General features: G+C 38.6%; 1 protein-coding gene across 2 annotated transcripts in view; it reads right to left on the bottom strand.

Annotated features, from left to right (window-relative positions):
* Positions 1–312: 312 nt before the first annotated feature.
* SLC30A8 (solute carrier family 30 member 8) overlaps positions 313–16,766 on the bottom strand; it is a 34,945-nt gene continuing 18,491 nt past the window's right edge. Inside the window, exons 3-8 of one of the 2 annotated variants that reach the window (XM_038555383.1) lie at positions 16,035–16,181; positions 13,393–13,546; positions 10,059–10,209; positions 8,358–8,463; positions 3,333–3,467; positions 313–1,979 (exon numbers count right to left, since the gene is read on the bottom strand). In XM_038555383.1, the coding sequence (XP_038411311.1) occupies positions 1,837–1,979; positions 3,333–3,467; positions 8,358–8,463; positions 10,059–10,209; positions 13,393–13,546; positions 16,035–16,181 (836 nt within the window). In that variant the 3' untranslated portion in view covers positions 313–1,836. Of the gene's footprint in view, positions 1,983–3,332; positions 3,468–8,357; positions 8,464–10,058; positions 10,210–13,392; positions 13,547–16,034; positions 16,182–16,766 lie in introns of both variants that reach the window. The other variant, XM_038555382.1, reaches the window with a different exon arrangement.

The following is a 16,766-nucleotide window of genomic DNA, read 5'->3' as shown; positions in this document are numbered from 1 at the left end:
GACAAATCTCAGATATAAGTCAAAGTCCAGCATGACTATCTCCTCAATAACATGAAGCCTCAGTGGCTATGCCCACATGGCAATGCCCCTTTAGACCCCATCCACATGTTTGCAATTCAAGATATTACTGTAGGTGTCTGGATATGTGTCTGAATCCCCCACTCAATGACCTTCTGTGGTTGAAGTTCTTTTAGACTCCAGCTATTCTTTAGAATATCTCTGGATGTGTTAAAAAACAAAAACAAAAACAAAAACAAAAAAACAGAAGTTTAGGTTCCAAACCATACCCATTAAATCAGAATTTCCAGGGTGTAGGCCTATACTTCTTTATTTTACTTTACTTTCTACAGGTGATGAGTTACAATCAGTGCTAGAAGCACGGAATTATACAATCAATGACTCTGAATGAATCTTACTTTGCCAAATGGACTTGCTCATCTCTCTTCCCTCATGTCCTCCATGTTTTTTTTAACTCACCCCTCAGTACCCTCCAGCCACAAGGGCCTTCCTCATTTCCTCCCATGTACCAAGTTCTTTTTTCATGGTGCCCATTCATGCTCTTGGTTCTTCTAGAATGTACTTCCTCCTAAATTAATCTGGCTATCACCTAGTTTTCTATTCAGGTCTCAACTTGAATGCTGTTTCTTCAGGGAGGCTGTCCATTGACCTCTCCCAATCTAAACCAGCCTCTCCTCCTTTATCACTTACCACTCTTTGTAATACATTCTTGGTATTTACTGGTGGAATGCCTGTCTCCCCAACAAAAGGGAAATAGCTCCATGAACAAAAAGGCCGTATTGACATAGTTCACCAATACTCAGCTCATAGCCTGCATCGACAAACTATTTTTGAATGAATGAATGACATTGATTAAATTACTTAACCTCTGTGAGCCTGTGTCCTTATCTATACATGATGGTATTAATTCCGACTTTCCCAAAGTTGTCATTCAAATGAAATGAGGTGACATATCTAAACAGCCCAGTGCAAAACCTGGACAATAGCTGGGACTCCATAAATATTATTCAATTATTCAAGATCCGGAAGTTCTCAATTCTTTGACTAAATTATTTTCCATGTGACCTGAGATAAGAATTCTGATGCTCTGTGCTTCTGTTCTATTATTAGGTCATACCATATGAAAACACTCAAAAAACAACAATTTCATAATTTTTCATTGGTCCAGAGCTTTTATACAGAAAGTAAAATGTCACTCAATAGTTTTAGGCATATTAAAACATAATTTGTAATTGATAAGGAAAAAGGACATTTCTACCCCATTTAGTAAATAGTGATATGGATAGGGAGAGAAAAGATTCTGCTCCAAATCATATTATAACTTCCTAAGAGAGTCAAGTTATGGTGGGATGTTAAGTTTCCAGAATCTCTTTTAACCTTGCTTGGCTCTTCTTATTTTGCTTCTCATGTTTTCAGAGAATTTTGTGACTTTCCTTGGCACCAATTCCTAATAAGAGTTTCCTGAGTTCAATTTTACCCACTCACTCAGGATACATTATTGAATGGAGAGGAACTTTTTATTGCCTATGGTTACAAACAGCTTTTATTTCAGTCCCAGTCAGGAATAAGACTATAAGACTACACACATTCCTGTAATTGAACACAGCTACTGATGAGTTGATAATCCAATTGGCTGATGAATCTAAATGCATTTTCATTTATGGTGGATGGACTAAAAAAAGAAGGATATAATGTGCACTGTACTGTGTCATGAATTTCTCAAACTTCTTCCTTTGGTACTTTATTTCTTAGGTTCTAGAAACTGCAGAGCAGCATATAGTGGCCCATCAAAACTGGGAAGTTGACATTGTGACTGAACTAGTCCCGGGGGTCTTCACAGAAAAAGCAGTTGGGGTCCTGATCAGCTGGAGATTCCATCTGAATGGTGAGCGAATGCACAGTATAGCTATTGCTGAGGGCTTTAACAATCTCTCTCCGAACAACCTGGCTGTCACGGCTGGCTGCTGTTGGGAAAGAACCACAGTGAGATTGGCACTGATTGCACACACATGGGTGACTGCTAAATTTCCAGCTTCAAGTACTTTGTCTTTGACCTGGTGGGGAGGGGCACAAGAAGAGCACTCAGAAGAAGCCACGTTGGCTCTGACAATCAGTTACATTCACACAGACAAGACAGGGGAAATTCTGGTGCAGCAAAGTACTCATCACTATGGGAACTCTTCCTGCCCACAGTTCTCTTGGGGTCTGGCGTGCTTAGAAGCTGAGCATGGAAGGGGAGATAAGGCCTGAAGAAAGCTAAGACAAAGCTCTTTCTTTCTCATATAGCCCTTTCCGCCAGTCCCCAGAGATCTTTGGGTTGCAGCTCTTGTATCTAATCAGCATTTATATCAAGGCTAGTGAAAGGAATCAGGAAGCATTTAGAGCTCCCCACAGACTCCTCCTAGAGCAGCAACCTTACTTCCATTTTTCTCTTGTTCCAAAAAGTATCAGGAGGCTCTAAGGCCCTCTCCCCCCAATAGCAACCTGTTTACTAGATTCTTCCACCTGCAGTAAAATATTGGTGTAGTGGATGCTATAAATCACCTGTAGCCAGATCTGAGATTCTCAGCAAAGATGAGGATGTCTAAGCCTAACCCTCAAATGCCTGTCGCCGTTGTTGCTGTAGCCTGCCTGCCTCTAAATAACTTCTTGAGTTATTTTTTAGCTGCCTGACATATCATTTTGCCTGAGCTGTCTCCTGAGGCAGTGAGAGATCCTCCCCCCTTCCCCCCACAGCCTGTTTCCCCAGCCCAAGGACACATAATGTGTGAATCACCTTCTATTTAAGAAAGTTTTTAGAATCCAACACCCTAAGAATTATCTCACATGGTACAGAATTTCTAACCATCCATTAATTAATCCCTGCTAGAGCGTCTTTTAGCTTGTTAGAATCTTAAGGATGAGACCTATGTCCCTTCATCTTTTTATCTTCAGTGATAGAGCACCTTAGACCAGGAGATATTCAATGAGCATTTATTGCTGAATTCATCCCATTATTTAACTGATTGGGCACCAAATCAGACAGGTGAGATCCAATTTTCAGAGTTTAAGGCTTTGAGGTTTGGGTGGCATTTAAACCATTTGTTCTACCCTCTACCCTCTGCAGTCTGCCTCAAAGGGATGTCTTCAGTATCATTGTTGCTACGATAACATTGACAAGGGGTGTTTTCAAAGGCCTTTGGTAATAGGAAACACTTTACAGTTGTTTTGACAGGCAACAGACACTAAAGAGAAGCTCTACAAAAAGGAGGGAAATTATTGAGTTTACAGGACAAGGGCTGAATTTTGGCAGGGTGTTTACAAAACTCACTGACCTGCAGCAACATGAGCTGAGAGAATCACTTGGTTCATTGCTAGAGACCAGATGTGCAAGCTGTGCACAGACACCACACCATCCACAGCTAAGATGAGCTCTTTCACATCACTGTAATTCAGGTTCTTAGGTACACCTAACAAGAGGAAGGAGAGGGAGGCTGTTTGTTATTTAACTAAATATAGCTCATCCACAGGGCTAAATGGGGCTGCAAAATCTTCTCCAGAATTTCAACTTGCCCTCCTCTTTTCTGGTTTCTTACTTCAGATGTTTACAAATCAGATTCACTTGACTGTGTCAAAGGGTTTCACATCAAAGAATGTTTGCAAAATTTACCACGCAATAACCAACAATAGCAATCATTCTCTGTTTTCGGGGTGTGTTATTAAACCAATTAAGTTTTTTCTACTATCTACTATTAAGTTATTTCTACTATCTTTGCATACACTCTAGAAACCAAAATGAAGAAACATGGGACTTGTTATGAAATAATTCTGGGTTAGCATTCTGACCACAACTACCATGAATTTACCCAAATCTTGGAACTTCTCTGATCCTCAGCAGATCTATGGTAAAATAGGGACAGTAAGAGCAATATGTATACTGAGTTCTTTGAGGAGCAAGTGGGAAAAAATTTCTGCTCTTTGTACACTACAATGCTATGTAAATCAGAGTTCTGCAATAGGTCACTTACTGAACCTTGTTAATAGGTGATACTAACATTGTAATGCCATCTTATTCGGTTTATAGAATTTTTATTGATCTAGGTACATTACTCAGGGTTTAATGACTGGGTCATATAATGTCAGAGTTTGACATCTTTCTTGATTCCAAAGGAATGGTGTTGGGGCATACAGGAAGGTAGGGATGCTGTCAGCCAATCAGCTATTCTTTCGGGCTGAGGGAACTGGGGTTTCCCCAGCTTGAAGAAGTGAAAGCTCAGGGCTCTTGGGTGGCTCAGTGGTTGAGTGTCTGCCTTTGGCTCAGGTCAGATCCTGGGGTCCTGAGATCGAGTCTTGCAATAGTCCCCCACAGCGAGCCTGCTTCTCCTTCTGCCTATGTCTCTGCCTCTCTCTGTGTGCCTCTCATAAATAAATAAATAAAACCTTAGGGGGAAAAAAGGAAAGAAAAAGTGAAAGCTGAGGGCAGAAGGATCGATCCCTTTTTTCAAATATTGCAAGGATTGTCATTTGGAAGATGAGAGGCTATGAAAGTGTAAGGGTCTTTGCTTTGGCAGAGAGAAGGCAAGCTAATGGTTGGTTAGAATTGTAAAACACATCAGTTTAATATAAGTTTTTTTAATCAACTCAACCAGCATAACAATGATAAAGCCACTTGAGGCAATAATTAAATCCATGCCAACTAACGATGACCCAAAGAGGATGCTGTAGAACAGATTTCTAAGGATGACCACCTTTTAGCTCCTACTTCAATCATATATACACAACACAAACACCTGGTGTGTTTGTTAAAAATAAATATGCCTTAGCTCCATTCCTGTCCTTCTGAAGAAAATTTCTATGGATAAGGCTCTGAAATTGACATGCTTTCAAAGTGGCTCTCCACCTTGAATGCATATTAGTATCCTCAGAAGAGATTTTAGAAATCCTGATTACCAGGTCACACCCAGGACCAATTAAATTAGACCCTCTGGGGATAAGATGAAGCATCAGTATGTTTATAGCTCATTTGGTGATTCTAACACACAGCCAAGATTGAGAACCATTGCACTGACATTAACAAACCACTGGGCAGCCCTACCTTGCAATAGTTCTCAAGTTTGCTTGCATGTTAAAAAAAACCCCATCAAAACAGGCCCTAAACTGAGTCAATTAAATCAGAATCTCTGGGTATGAGGCCTGTGCATAAGTATTTTTAAAAGTTTCCCAAATGATTGTAATGAGCAGCAAGTCAAGAACAACTTACTTAAAGGAATAGGAAATCCTTAATCCTCCTTTTTCAGGATTTAAAAGGCTTACTCATGGGGATTTCCATCTTAAAGCTAATATTAAAATTCTCTACAGTTTGAGTTTATTTTTTTAAGATTTTATTTATTTTATTCATGGGAGACACACAGAGAGAGGCAGAGACATAGAACGACAGGCAGAGGGAGAAGCAGGCTCCCCATGGGGAGCCCACTATGGGACCCTATCCTGGGACTCCAGGATGACATCCTGAGCGGAAGGCAGACACTCAACCACTGAGCCACCCAGGCATCCCAGTTTGAGTTTACTTTTTATCTCACTTCATATTGTTTCATGGAGGTAACAAAGAGCTGGTCAACATGTTCTTTTATTCTGTAAAATAAAAGGTAACAAAGAGCTGGTCAACATGTTCTTTTATTCTGTAAAATAAAATTCTGAGTTGCATAGAGCTCAGACCACTGGAAACAAGAGTTCTTAGATTAGTCATAAATAGAATGTGTATGGAGTCATGGTCGACATTGTTATATTGTAATGATAATAACCCATCTTTACCGAGAAATGGCCATATGTCAAGGTTTGCGCTAAGTACTGCATTCATAGTGCTTATCTTACTTAATCTTTGTAAGAACTTTAAGGGCTAAATGTCAATGTCACAATTCCTATTTAATTGGGGGAGAGGAAATTGGGAGTCAGAGAGGTTAAGAACCATTGCTAAGGCTACACAGAGACCGGGGATGTCAGATTCTCAAGTCCATGGTTTGAGCGTGAAACATGATACAAATGGTAGAAGTCTAAGTCTTGCAACCCAAAGTTGCCTATTATGCCTTATGTATCATCTCTGAGGAGTTTCATGTGATCCTCTAAAAACCTATTGTCATTGTCTAGGACCCTTGAGATGAAATCACAATCCCACTACCCCCTTCCCTCTTGCCTCACTTATATCTTTACTTTTATAGAGAATACAAGTTCACTGTTACTTATTTTACTATATAAAATAATGTTGACAAGCAAGAGGATATGTTCTCACTGGCTTCAGTGCTCCATCATATACTAGAGTTTTGTTTTTTGTTTTGTTTTGTTTTGTTTTGTTTTTTCTGAAGGAGAGCCTGTGAAAGTATTAATACATCTAGGAAAATACCAAAATTAGTCTTTAAAAAATAATTGCCCAGGTTAATAAATATATGAAAAATCACTCAATATATCTCATAATGAAGGAATTACATATGGAATCAATAAAATATAATATTTCACCTGTCAGATTAGAAAAGAATCAACATTTTGATACTCAGTGATGGTGAGGATGTGAGGAAATGGGCATTCTCAGATGCTGTTGGCAGGAAAGAAATTGATATGGTATGTTTGGTAGAAATGGCAATATCTATCAAATTTTTAAATGCACATAACTTTTGAAACAGCAATATCACTTCTAAGACACAGATATTCAAGCACTAAAAAAAATATATATGGACAGAATGGTAATTACACCATTATCTATAATGTCCATCAATAAGTAAGTACATGCATCCAGGGAAATACTTCATACCATGAAAAGGAATAAGAAAAAAAAAAAGAATAAGATGTATCTCTGTATGTGCTAATATGAAAAGACCTCCAAGTGAAGAAAGTAAGGTGAACAAAATAGGAATCAATGCATAATTCTGTTTATATAAAAAAACACACTATATATGTACACATATATATGTAAATGCCTAAATATTTTTGGACAGATACATATCAACTTATTAGTAGGTGTTATCTCTGAAGAATGGGACTGAGAATTCAAAGGTGGAAAAATGAGGAAACTTTTAATAATTTTATACCATTCCATATTTTTAGAAAACTTCATTAAGTACAAGTATTATTTTATGCTAACCTAATTTGAAAACCTAATTTAAAAATTAAGCATTTTCCACGTAGGAGTTACCTGCAAGTTTCAATAATTAGCTACGTTTTCCTTAAATAAAAAGAAATAGTCACCTGAGAAGAGCTGTACTAAGAGACAGAGACAGTGGAATATACTCATCTCCAATGTACACCAACTTGTTTTTCTCCATCTGTAAGTCAGCAAAGTCCCATATTAGGAACAGCTGCAGCTCAGCACTCAGCCCTCAGAAAGGAAATAGATGCATCTGTGACTTAACAAACCAAATATTGTCACTTTCAAAGAGAGGAAGTCCACTTGTTCCACAGTGACATTTGACTCCCTTTTCTGTTTCACTGTTGTCAACATTATCATCCTCTAACATTGTCTTACATCTGTCTATCATCCTCTTACAGTGCCCAATGGGATAAAATCCTTAAACATGTGATCAGTAATGAACACTAAGAAGTGTGGGCTTTTGTGAAGGCACCTGCACTCTGAGATTGTGTTAGCCTTATGTCAAAATGTGCTGGGCAAAAAAGAAAAGTTCAAGCCAAGATCTGGATATTTTTGATTGTCCAAATGCTTGATGTGATGTAAACCTCTAATTCCGATTGAATTTTCTACGTGCTACTCTCAGTGCTCTCATGTAGTAATCCTTTAAGTGGTATGAAAAGACTATTCCAGTGGTTCTCAAAGTGTGGTCCCTGGACCAGCAGTGTCAGCATCTTGTTAAAAATTCCAATTCTTAGGTCCTACTCCAGACCTACTGGTTCTGGAACTATGAGGGTGGGCCCAGCAGCCTTAACAGAACATCAAGTGATTCTGATGCACTGAAGTTTAAGGACTGTTAGCCAGGTCTACAAGGGGTTTTAGGCAAGCCCTTCATAGTAGTTATAATGCTGCCTGAGAGATAGATTATCCAATTATTCTTAAGTCTTTTCCATATATTTAGGAAGAAATTTCTATCTTTGCAATATCTCCTTCAGTGTCTGTCCTTAGTATTTGTACATATCATTTTTATACCATGCCATATCATTTAATAGTTGCTGGAGGAAAAAAGAGAAACCAGCTCTTTTTATTTGTTCCCATATGAATAAAAAAATAATATCTGTTTTCACAAAAACTCCTTATAAATTTATATTTTCCTTAGAATGCAAATTAACAGTGAATGTGCCCTGCTGTGATTATAGGGAAGAAAAAACATTGATCCTGGAAATAATAATAAAATCACTCCTACCTTCCATGAGTAAGATGGAGAAGTCCTTTAAGACAGTGATGGTGCTGGCCAAAACCAGGATGGAAAAGACAAATGTGCAGATGGGGTCAGCCATTTTATAGTCTGGCTAAAAAATACAGGGACTTTAGTTAACTGAATTCAGGCCTTCCATGAAAAGTTTGATTAATAGAATGAATAATCATCTCTGCTTCTTTTTCACATTATCACCCTTCGCCTGCCTGACATTTGGCGTCCAACTCAGAGGTAAGACTTCCTGAAGACTCAATCCTTCTTTTAAGCTTCAAACTATCAGTGACGGAAGAAATTTTAAAAAGTAAATCTAAGATGTAAAGGGAAAATATCCTTGAGTTTTCTCTCCAAAGGCCTGATTTGACTTTTCTCAAATTAATAGAAGCGCAGAGTATGTGATTAAAAATATGCACAAGTTTATACAGTATTCAATGGCTTTTAGCCTTGGTAAGAGGAAAGGGTATCACCTGCCCAGAGGTGGCATATGACCAAGGTCCAGCTGGAGCTTGGTCTTGGCAGACTGGGGTTAGTTCCTTTCTTTCCCTCCTCAGGATGACACATATTTGAGGCAGGCATTTTTGATTAAGTCCTAAGAGTATAAGCTGAGGCCTCATTCTTGGCACTGTCTCACCACTGGACCCCTTAGCCTCAGGGTGAGATACCTGTTCCTCTGCCCTTGAAATTTTGTGTCACTAAAAAGTCCATGCCCAATTACCTCTGAGAAACTCTCAAATTCTACTAACCAGTGCAAGTTTGAACAATTTTGCCTTAAACTTGAAGCTTTCAATGAATATATGCTCAACTGAATTCAGATATGTCTGTAATTTTTGTTTATATGTTTTTATTTTTTAATAAAAATGATAAAGAATCCCTGCTAACTGGATGATCAAGATGCAAATAACAAAGCTAAATGCTCTTCTCCATTACTTCTACCTCCACCTCAGTGCACTTCCATCAGTTCTTGGTCTAACAGATCTGTGGTAAATGTTTGTTTAGGGTCAGAGGTTCACCCAGGATCCATCCCAACTTCCCATTAACACCCTGAGATTGGGAGGAGAATTATCTTTCCCCCATTGTGGGTAATATTGGTGAGACAGTCAATCAGATTCTCTCCCTCCCAAGCCAAGCAGCAGGTACAAGATCCTACCTTAGTCTGTTGGACTCTTTCCCAGAAATACACATTTCAGCAGAATGACAAGAAATGGGGGGAAATGGCTGAGGCACATTCATTTTTACATTGGTACTTGGGACAGAAAGTGGATAGTTTCTGAAATCTAAGACACCCAATGTTGTCTTTATTTCTACCTTGATTTCTGTCCAAGAGTACATCAAATAAATTCCAGTCAATAAATATATTTTTTCTTAAGTAAGCTAGACATCTTTTCCCTTACTTATAACCCAAGAATCCTAAGGTATCCATTGTTCCATTGCTGTTCATCTTAGCTCCATAACAAAAGTAACTACTTTTTGGAAAGACTGGTGCCCCTATAGTTTAAGACATAGCACTTAGGAATTTGGAAAGTGTAAGGTTTCAGGCTTTGGATATTTGTTTGTGTGTTTAAACCTTGCAAAGCAGTTGGTATAGGCAAATATAGGCTGTCCACCTCATTTAAGTTAATATTGGCATGTCAGCTCCTGTACTACAAAATCTATAAATTTACTATGACAGTGAGCAAACTCAAACATTCTCACCTTAAAGTAGATAATAAGTGCACTGGTTAGCACACTGATGCTCTGAAATAGATCTCCAAGGGCATGCACAAAAGCCGCTCTGACACTGGCATTAGCTTGCACTTCCTTATGATTGTGGCCAGGGTGTTTTTGGTGCAGAATCACACTTAGCCTGAAAAAGAGAAGGGTATTCTTGGCACACGTGAGATTAGCCCGTGAAAACCTATGCAGCATAATGGGGAATTCACAAGACCATGTATTATCTAGGATTGCAGATAGTTGAAATATTAATGCTGTAAAATGTACTATTTTGGACTAATTTTTGAAAACAAATGTATCATAGAATTTTAAATTTTTACACAAGGAGAGACAACAAAAGTTCACTTCAGATAGTTCTTCTATCTACCCAGTGCTACTATGGTTCACCTGAAAACTGGAAAGTATCACTTCCTAAATGAAACTATTTGATAATGAAGAGGGAAAATATCATTTATTGAGGGTCTACTGAATGTCAGGCATTAAGTTAGGCTTAAAGCTGTGCTTTGGTGGGAGCTAAATTAAATGTACTGGTTTCAAATGCAAACGACAGCAAAGGGGGTAAAACAAAAATAAAATTTCATTAGGTTCAGATTTTTAAAAAAATATTTTATTTTACTTAATTTTGTTCATTTCTATGAGAACTTAAAATCTGAATAATTTCTTAATGGCCAATGATGATACTCATGTGCTTGTATATATGTAGCTATTAATAAGAAACTAAAATGTTTTAATGTATTTTAAATATATATGTAAATATTATGCAATTTAACATGTAAATGTATATAGAAATGCAAACATATATAAATTTTATACAGTCCTAAGAGTATAAGCTGTGGCCTCATTCTCTCTCTGTATATAACACATTGCAAAATTTAACATCTCCTATCCAAGTCAAAGAGATAAGTATTAGCCACAATAAATTATGTATCTGATTTTATTTTGGAACAAGGATTTTTAAAAAATTATTCTTTAGTACCACATATCTCAGTCTAAAGTGCCTGTTAAATTGAATGTCATCACCACAAAGTGGGATGATTGCTCTCCAGCAAGATTTGATCATTACATAATGTACGGTTTTTAGATGGTCACTGTTTGGGCAGAAATTCATCCTTAATTAATAGTTACCACTTAAGAATCTTCAGACAGCCTGATATGCCTGGCAGTTAAACATACTCTCTTTCTAGGTCTATTCATATGTGCTTATCATATTGTCACTCATTCTTTTACTCATTTTATTAGAAAAAAAGTACTTAGGGACTGTTGTGTGCCAGGCACTGCTAAATGCTTGGGGTATAAAGGTGAATGAAACATGGTCCCCCAAGTAGCTTTAAGTATAATGGAGAGGGCAGAGATTTTTAAAAGACCCAAATAAATGAAAATTCTAATTTTAATAAGTCTACTAAGAACTTGTGCTATGGATAACACAACAGAGAAGTCTGATTTAGTTAGACAAAGCAATTGAATTGGAGCTAAAGGTTATGTTAGAGTTAAATTGTAGGCTGGAGAGGAGAGAATGTTTCCGGCAGGGAAAACAGCATGCGATAGCCTTAAGGCTCTATCACTAATCCTCATCCTAGAACCCCTTTGCAACTTCTATTAGAACTTTCTTTCCTGATTTTGGGTCTCCAAAGAATAGATTTATTCCAGACTATAGTTATGATATTTCTATATTCAGACAACACAGCATCTAGCAACACTTGAAACCTATAATCCCAGTTCTGGGAGAAAACATTATAGTCACTCGGTATATTTATCCACAAATAACTATCTCCTTGCACAGGAAAGTCACCACTTTTCAATTCCCTTGTCTTTCTAAGTATGAGAAGTACCTTCAATGTTAAGGTCAAAGTTCAAAAGCAGTTTCAATAAAAAAAAAAAAAAAACTTGGATGGTATCAATTTAGAAAGTCAAACTTGATCATCAAGGTTCTAGATTTATGGGGTAGTTAGCTGGGTGTATCTTTCATATTCATGTAACATCGACACTACCTATGTGACATATGACTCTCAGGAAATTTTTAATATTTTCATTTTCCCTGCTGTTTTGTGGACATATTATTCTCCTTATGCAAAGATGATGTTATTGACTCCTACTCAGCGGCACATGTGCTCTGCCTTATTTGTCTCCTTGTGGTGATAGATTTGCATTGATCTCCACACGCTTTTTCTCCCACTGCCAATATGAAACACATTCTCAAGTTAGCTGATTGGAAGTAGGGACCTACTCAGTAATAGCAGTCAAATTCCACTCTTCTAACTGTTTAGCTCAGAGATTCTGACCAATGATTTGCACACTAGGAGGTAAGGAACTGAAACAGGCAGAAGGTAAAGGGATTAGAGTGACCTGAGGAGCTTTTTCAAAGTGTCTATGTTCAGAGTGTCTCTCTTACAAGGATCTTTCTGTTACATTGGGCCTATCTAGATAACCCAAGAGAGTCTCCCCATCTCAAAATCCATTCTTAACTTAATCAGATTTGCAAAGTTCCTTTTGCAATGTAAATTAATATACTCACAAATTTCAAGGGTTAGAATGTGGAAATCTTTGAGGGGCCATTCATTATTCTGTCTACCACAGATGATTGATAAATAGATAGATGATACAGTTTTAAATAGTGTTGCCCAGAATCAAGCTATCAAATGGTAAGGAACAAATCAACCAAAAAATATCAAAGACCTGGCCTCAAAACCCCCTTATCATGAACAATCAAATAGCTCATTAGGGTAAGAGAAGAGCAATATAGTAATGATCACATGTCCAGTAAGGCATCACATGTCTCATAAGAATAAATTGCCTGTGTAAGAGAGTGGATCAACAAGTGGAAACTAAAGAAAGAGTTTAGCTAATACAGCTTAAGAAGCAATTTTCATATAGTCACAATGATACAAAGATAAGAGAGACTGCTTTGAAGAGAAATAAATTCCCGGTTATTAGTTCTGTTAAAATATATGACACTAATGACTATTTTATTGGGATGTTGCAAAGGAGAATTCAAAAGTAGAAAGAAAACTGAAGTAAATGAAATTTAAGATCCCTTCCAACCCAGCCCTCTGAGAACCCATAATGTGTTGTTCATGTAACAAAAACTAAATAGGAATAAGTCATATCTCATATGGAACCATCACTATGCATGAGAGCAAACTGGCCAGGAGCTCGATTCTGGGCCTAGTAGATCTAGATTCAGATCCCGGCTCTGCATTACCTCACTGACAATTTATTCAATTTATCATCTTCAAAAGTGGAAGAATTAAACAAAAACAAACAGGGTTAAAGACAGGGTTAAAGACAACTTTTATGGGCAGTGTGTGGAGTGACTTACATAATGTTGGCTGCCACAGCACAGCCTGAAACCAGGATCATCACCGTCCCCTGGATCTGGTAATCGGGGTACAGCAGGCGTTCACATGCCAGGTACACCAACACCCCAGTCACCACCCAGACGCACAAGATGGACAGCAGGGCACCTAGGATCTCTGGGGATTCAAGCACACAGATACCCAGACACAAAGAATTTGTGAATTACCTTAACCTCTCAAGAATCATAAGGCATTAACATTCCTTGCCAGCCACCCCCCTCCCTGCAAAAGAGGCTTTAAACTCATTCACTCAGTGATTCACAAAGCAAAAGTGTGGATGGATTTTAACACCAAGATGAGACACTTTAATGTTGCATTCATAAAACACCAGCGTCTGAGTTCATTATGCTCCATATTACTAAGTAATTCAAGCAAATTTTTAAAGTATATTAATTGCTATCTGCCATTGCTGTTTTCCTTGGGGATTTTAATTTAAACAGGTGCTAAAATGATTGAAACTTATTAGGAGATGAAATAATGAGACACAAAGAATAAAATGTGTTTAGAAACTCTCAATTTCACCATAAAACATTTACAACTTGCCAGTACTGGTACCTTGTGTGGAATAAAATAGTAACAAGGGAAGGCTTCAGAAGGTACTGGATGAAAATGAGTTTCATTTGCCAACCCAATGTATTGTAAACACAGAGGCAAGCTCAGAGGTATATCAACACTCTAACTGCATTTTAAGAGCAACTATATGGAAAAGAAAGATCAGAGTGGAGACATTTACATTAATATTTAAAGCTAAGATGGTGTTCAGTCTGCAGGCTGAGTAAAGCATGTTTGCTTACTTGGGAGTTCCTTAACACTTCACCCTGAACTTTAATGTAACTTCGTAGGTAGGTACTAAAAGCCTAGGAGGGCCTAGAAATATTCTGGAAGTCAGTGGTCAGGCACATTCCATACTTTTGGCCCTCCCTCTTTTAAAGCAGAACAATAGAACATGTTGTCTCCCAGGCTTCAGTCATTTATACACAGCCTTCGTGATTTTTACCACATCCACATGCCACCTGTCGTATTAGCCACTTAATACTTCTTAATAAATTCACTTTTTATACTTAGCTTCTTCCTAAACAAAGTCATCCATGAAATTACATGTTGACAAGCTAGTTCATTTTCACCTATACATCTGTAACAGTGCTGCCTAATAGGGTAACCGTCATCGTATGTGGCTGTTTTCATTTAAATTAAGTAAAATTAAAAGTCCGGTTCTTCAGTAGCAGTGGCCACATTTTAAGTGCTTTGTTGGGGGCACCTGAGTGGCTCAGTTGGTTGAGCATCCAACTCTTCAGCTCAGCTCAGGTCCTGATCTCAGGGTTGTGAGTTCAAACCCCATGCTGGGCTCCATGCTGGGTGTAGAGCATACTTAGAAAGAATAAATAAAAAGAAAATAAAGTGCTCTAAGGCCACGTTATACTCTGTATTATAGAACATTTCTCTTGAAGCAGAGAGTTCTATTGAACAGCACTGGTCTTCTAGAGCATCAGTGTTCATGGACTTCCATCACCAGGATGAGAAAGTACAAGCAGTATTCTAAATTCTAGGGACGCCTGGATGGCTCAGCGGTTTAGTGCCTGCCTTCAGCCCAAGGCATGATCCTGGAGTCCCAGGGTGAGTCCCGCATTGGGCTCCCTGCATGGAGCCTGCTTCTCCCTCTGCCTGTGTCTCTGCTTCTCTCTCTGTGTGTCTCTCACTAATAAATAAATAAAATCTTTTAAAAATAAATAAGTAAATAAATAAATAAATAAATTCTAAAAGTTCTGAGTTCTGTCTGTGTTTACAAAACATCCTATGTTTACAAAATAGCTTTGACCAATAGCATCAGAAAGGAGAAAGTACATATAAAAAATGTATACAGACAAATGACAAGTGCTCAGACAAAGACATGTTTTCCAAGTACAGCACTGATCAGGGTCTGGAAAGCATCTTCAGATCACATCGTCACAAATTCTTTTTATTGATGTTTATTGCCTCATCTCTTCTTCTCCCCTTCCTTTTCTCTGAGCATTACAGGAAAGGCAATCCAAAACCCTTGTGATGATAAATTATTTGGTGTGAAATCAGAACTTTCAGCCATCCTAAGCTTGAAAAACCACAGTGCATATTGCCATAAGTCATGGTCTGTATCTAGAGGCAACTTTCAGTGAAGGCTGGTCATGTAAGAGGTTGGCCACCCTTGCTCTGCCCTAGATTTTCTTCACATTTTATTCTCGATTTATCTATGAGAAGTTCTTCAATCTCTGTAGCTCTCTTGGGCTCTCTGTGCCTTACTTTGCAAAATGGTAGAAGTTTTATCCCATCCTCCCTCCCAGATGCAGAGTAACTGAATGAACGGTACCACACCCTGAGACCCTTGGGCTGGGGCTCTTGCTAAAGTGATACAAGTTCCTGCTGTCCCATTGGAGTAGAGGGAGCACAATTAATCTGGCTTTTTGACAAATCAACATTGAGAACATGTGTTCCCAGGCACGCATCCTCTTAATCCTGTGCGCCGATGTGCCTAAGGGATTTTTGAATGAGGCTTTGCTTGTCTCTTCTGTTTTATCCTTAGTTTGACTGTATAGCACTGCTTTGCCATTAATGCTCAGTGGGGGAACTGTACCTGCCCGGTGCCATCCAAATGTCAGCTGCTTCGAGGGAGGCTTTGATGACAACCACAAGGAGAAGAGACTGAGCAGGAAACTGGTCAGGTCAATTAAGAGGTGGGCAGCGTCTGTGATGACAGCAAGACTCCCAGCAATGTGGCCACCTAGGGAATGCAGAACATTACGTGGGATTAGGGCCCCCTAGGGGCCCCAGGATTAGGGCAACTAGATTCACATGCATACTAACCATGGTGAAAATTGCCACAGATTCACAAAGCTTTGTAAGACAAAAGATATCAACATTGATTTAATCCACCTCTTCTCAATTTGATAAGAAACGGACACCCATAAAGTACATAGGATTTGAACATGTGGAAAAGGATTTCAAGGGAGCGGCCATTCCTGGGAGAGGGAAAGTACAGAGACTGGAAAGTGTAGGCACATTTAGAGAACATCACAGTTAGACTGGGACATCAGAGTTCAAAAAAAATATGAAAAGATGAGCCTGGAGAGGAACTTAATCCCAGGACTCCAGGATCATGACCTGAGCCGAAGGCAGACATCTAACCACTGAGTCACCCAGGCGTCCCTCTCAGCCTTTGGCTCAGGTCGTGATTCTGGGGTCCTGGGTTGGAGTCCCACATCGGGTTCCCCACAGGGAGCCTGCTTCTCCCTCTGCCTGTGTCTCTGCCTCTTTCTCTGTGTCTCTCACTAATAAATAAAATCTTAAAAAAAAAAAAAAAGAGATG

This window comes from Canis lupus, chromosome 13, assembly GCF_011100685.1.
Source record: "Canis lupus familiaris isolate Mischka breed German Shepherd chromosome 13, alternate assembly UU_Cfam_GSD_1.0, whole genome shotgun sequence".
Taxonomy (NCBI): Eukaryota; Metazoa; Chordata; class Mammalia; order Carnivora; family Canidae; genus Canis; species Canis lupus.
This window is presented reverse-complemented; position numbering and strand designations above follow the sequence as displayed.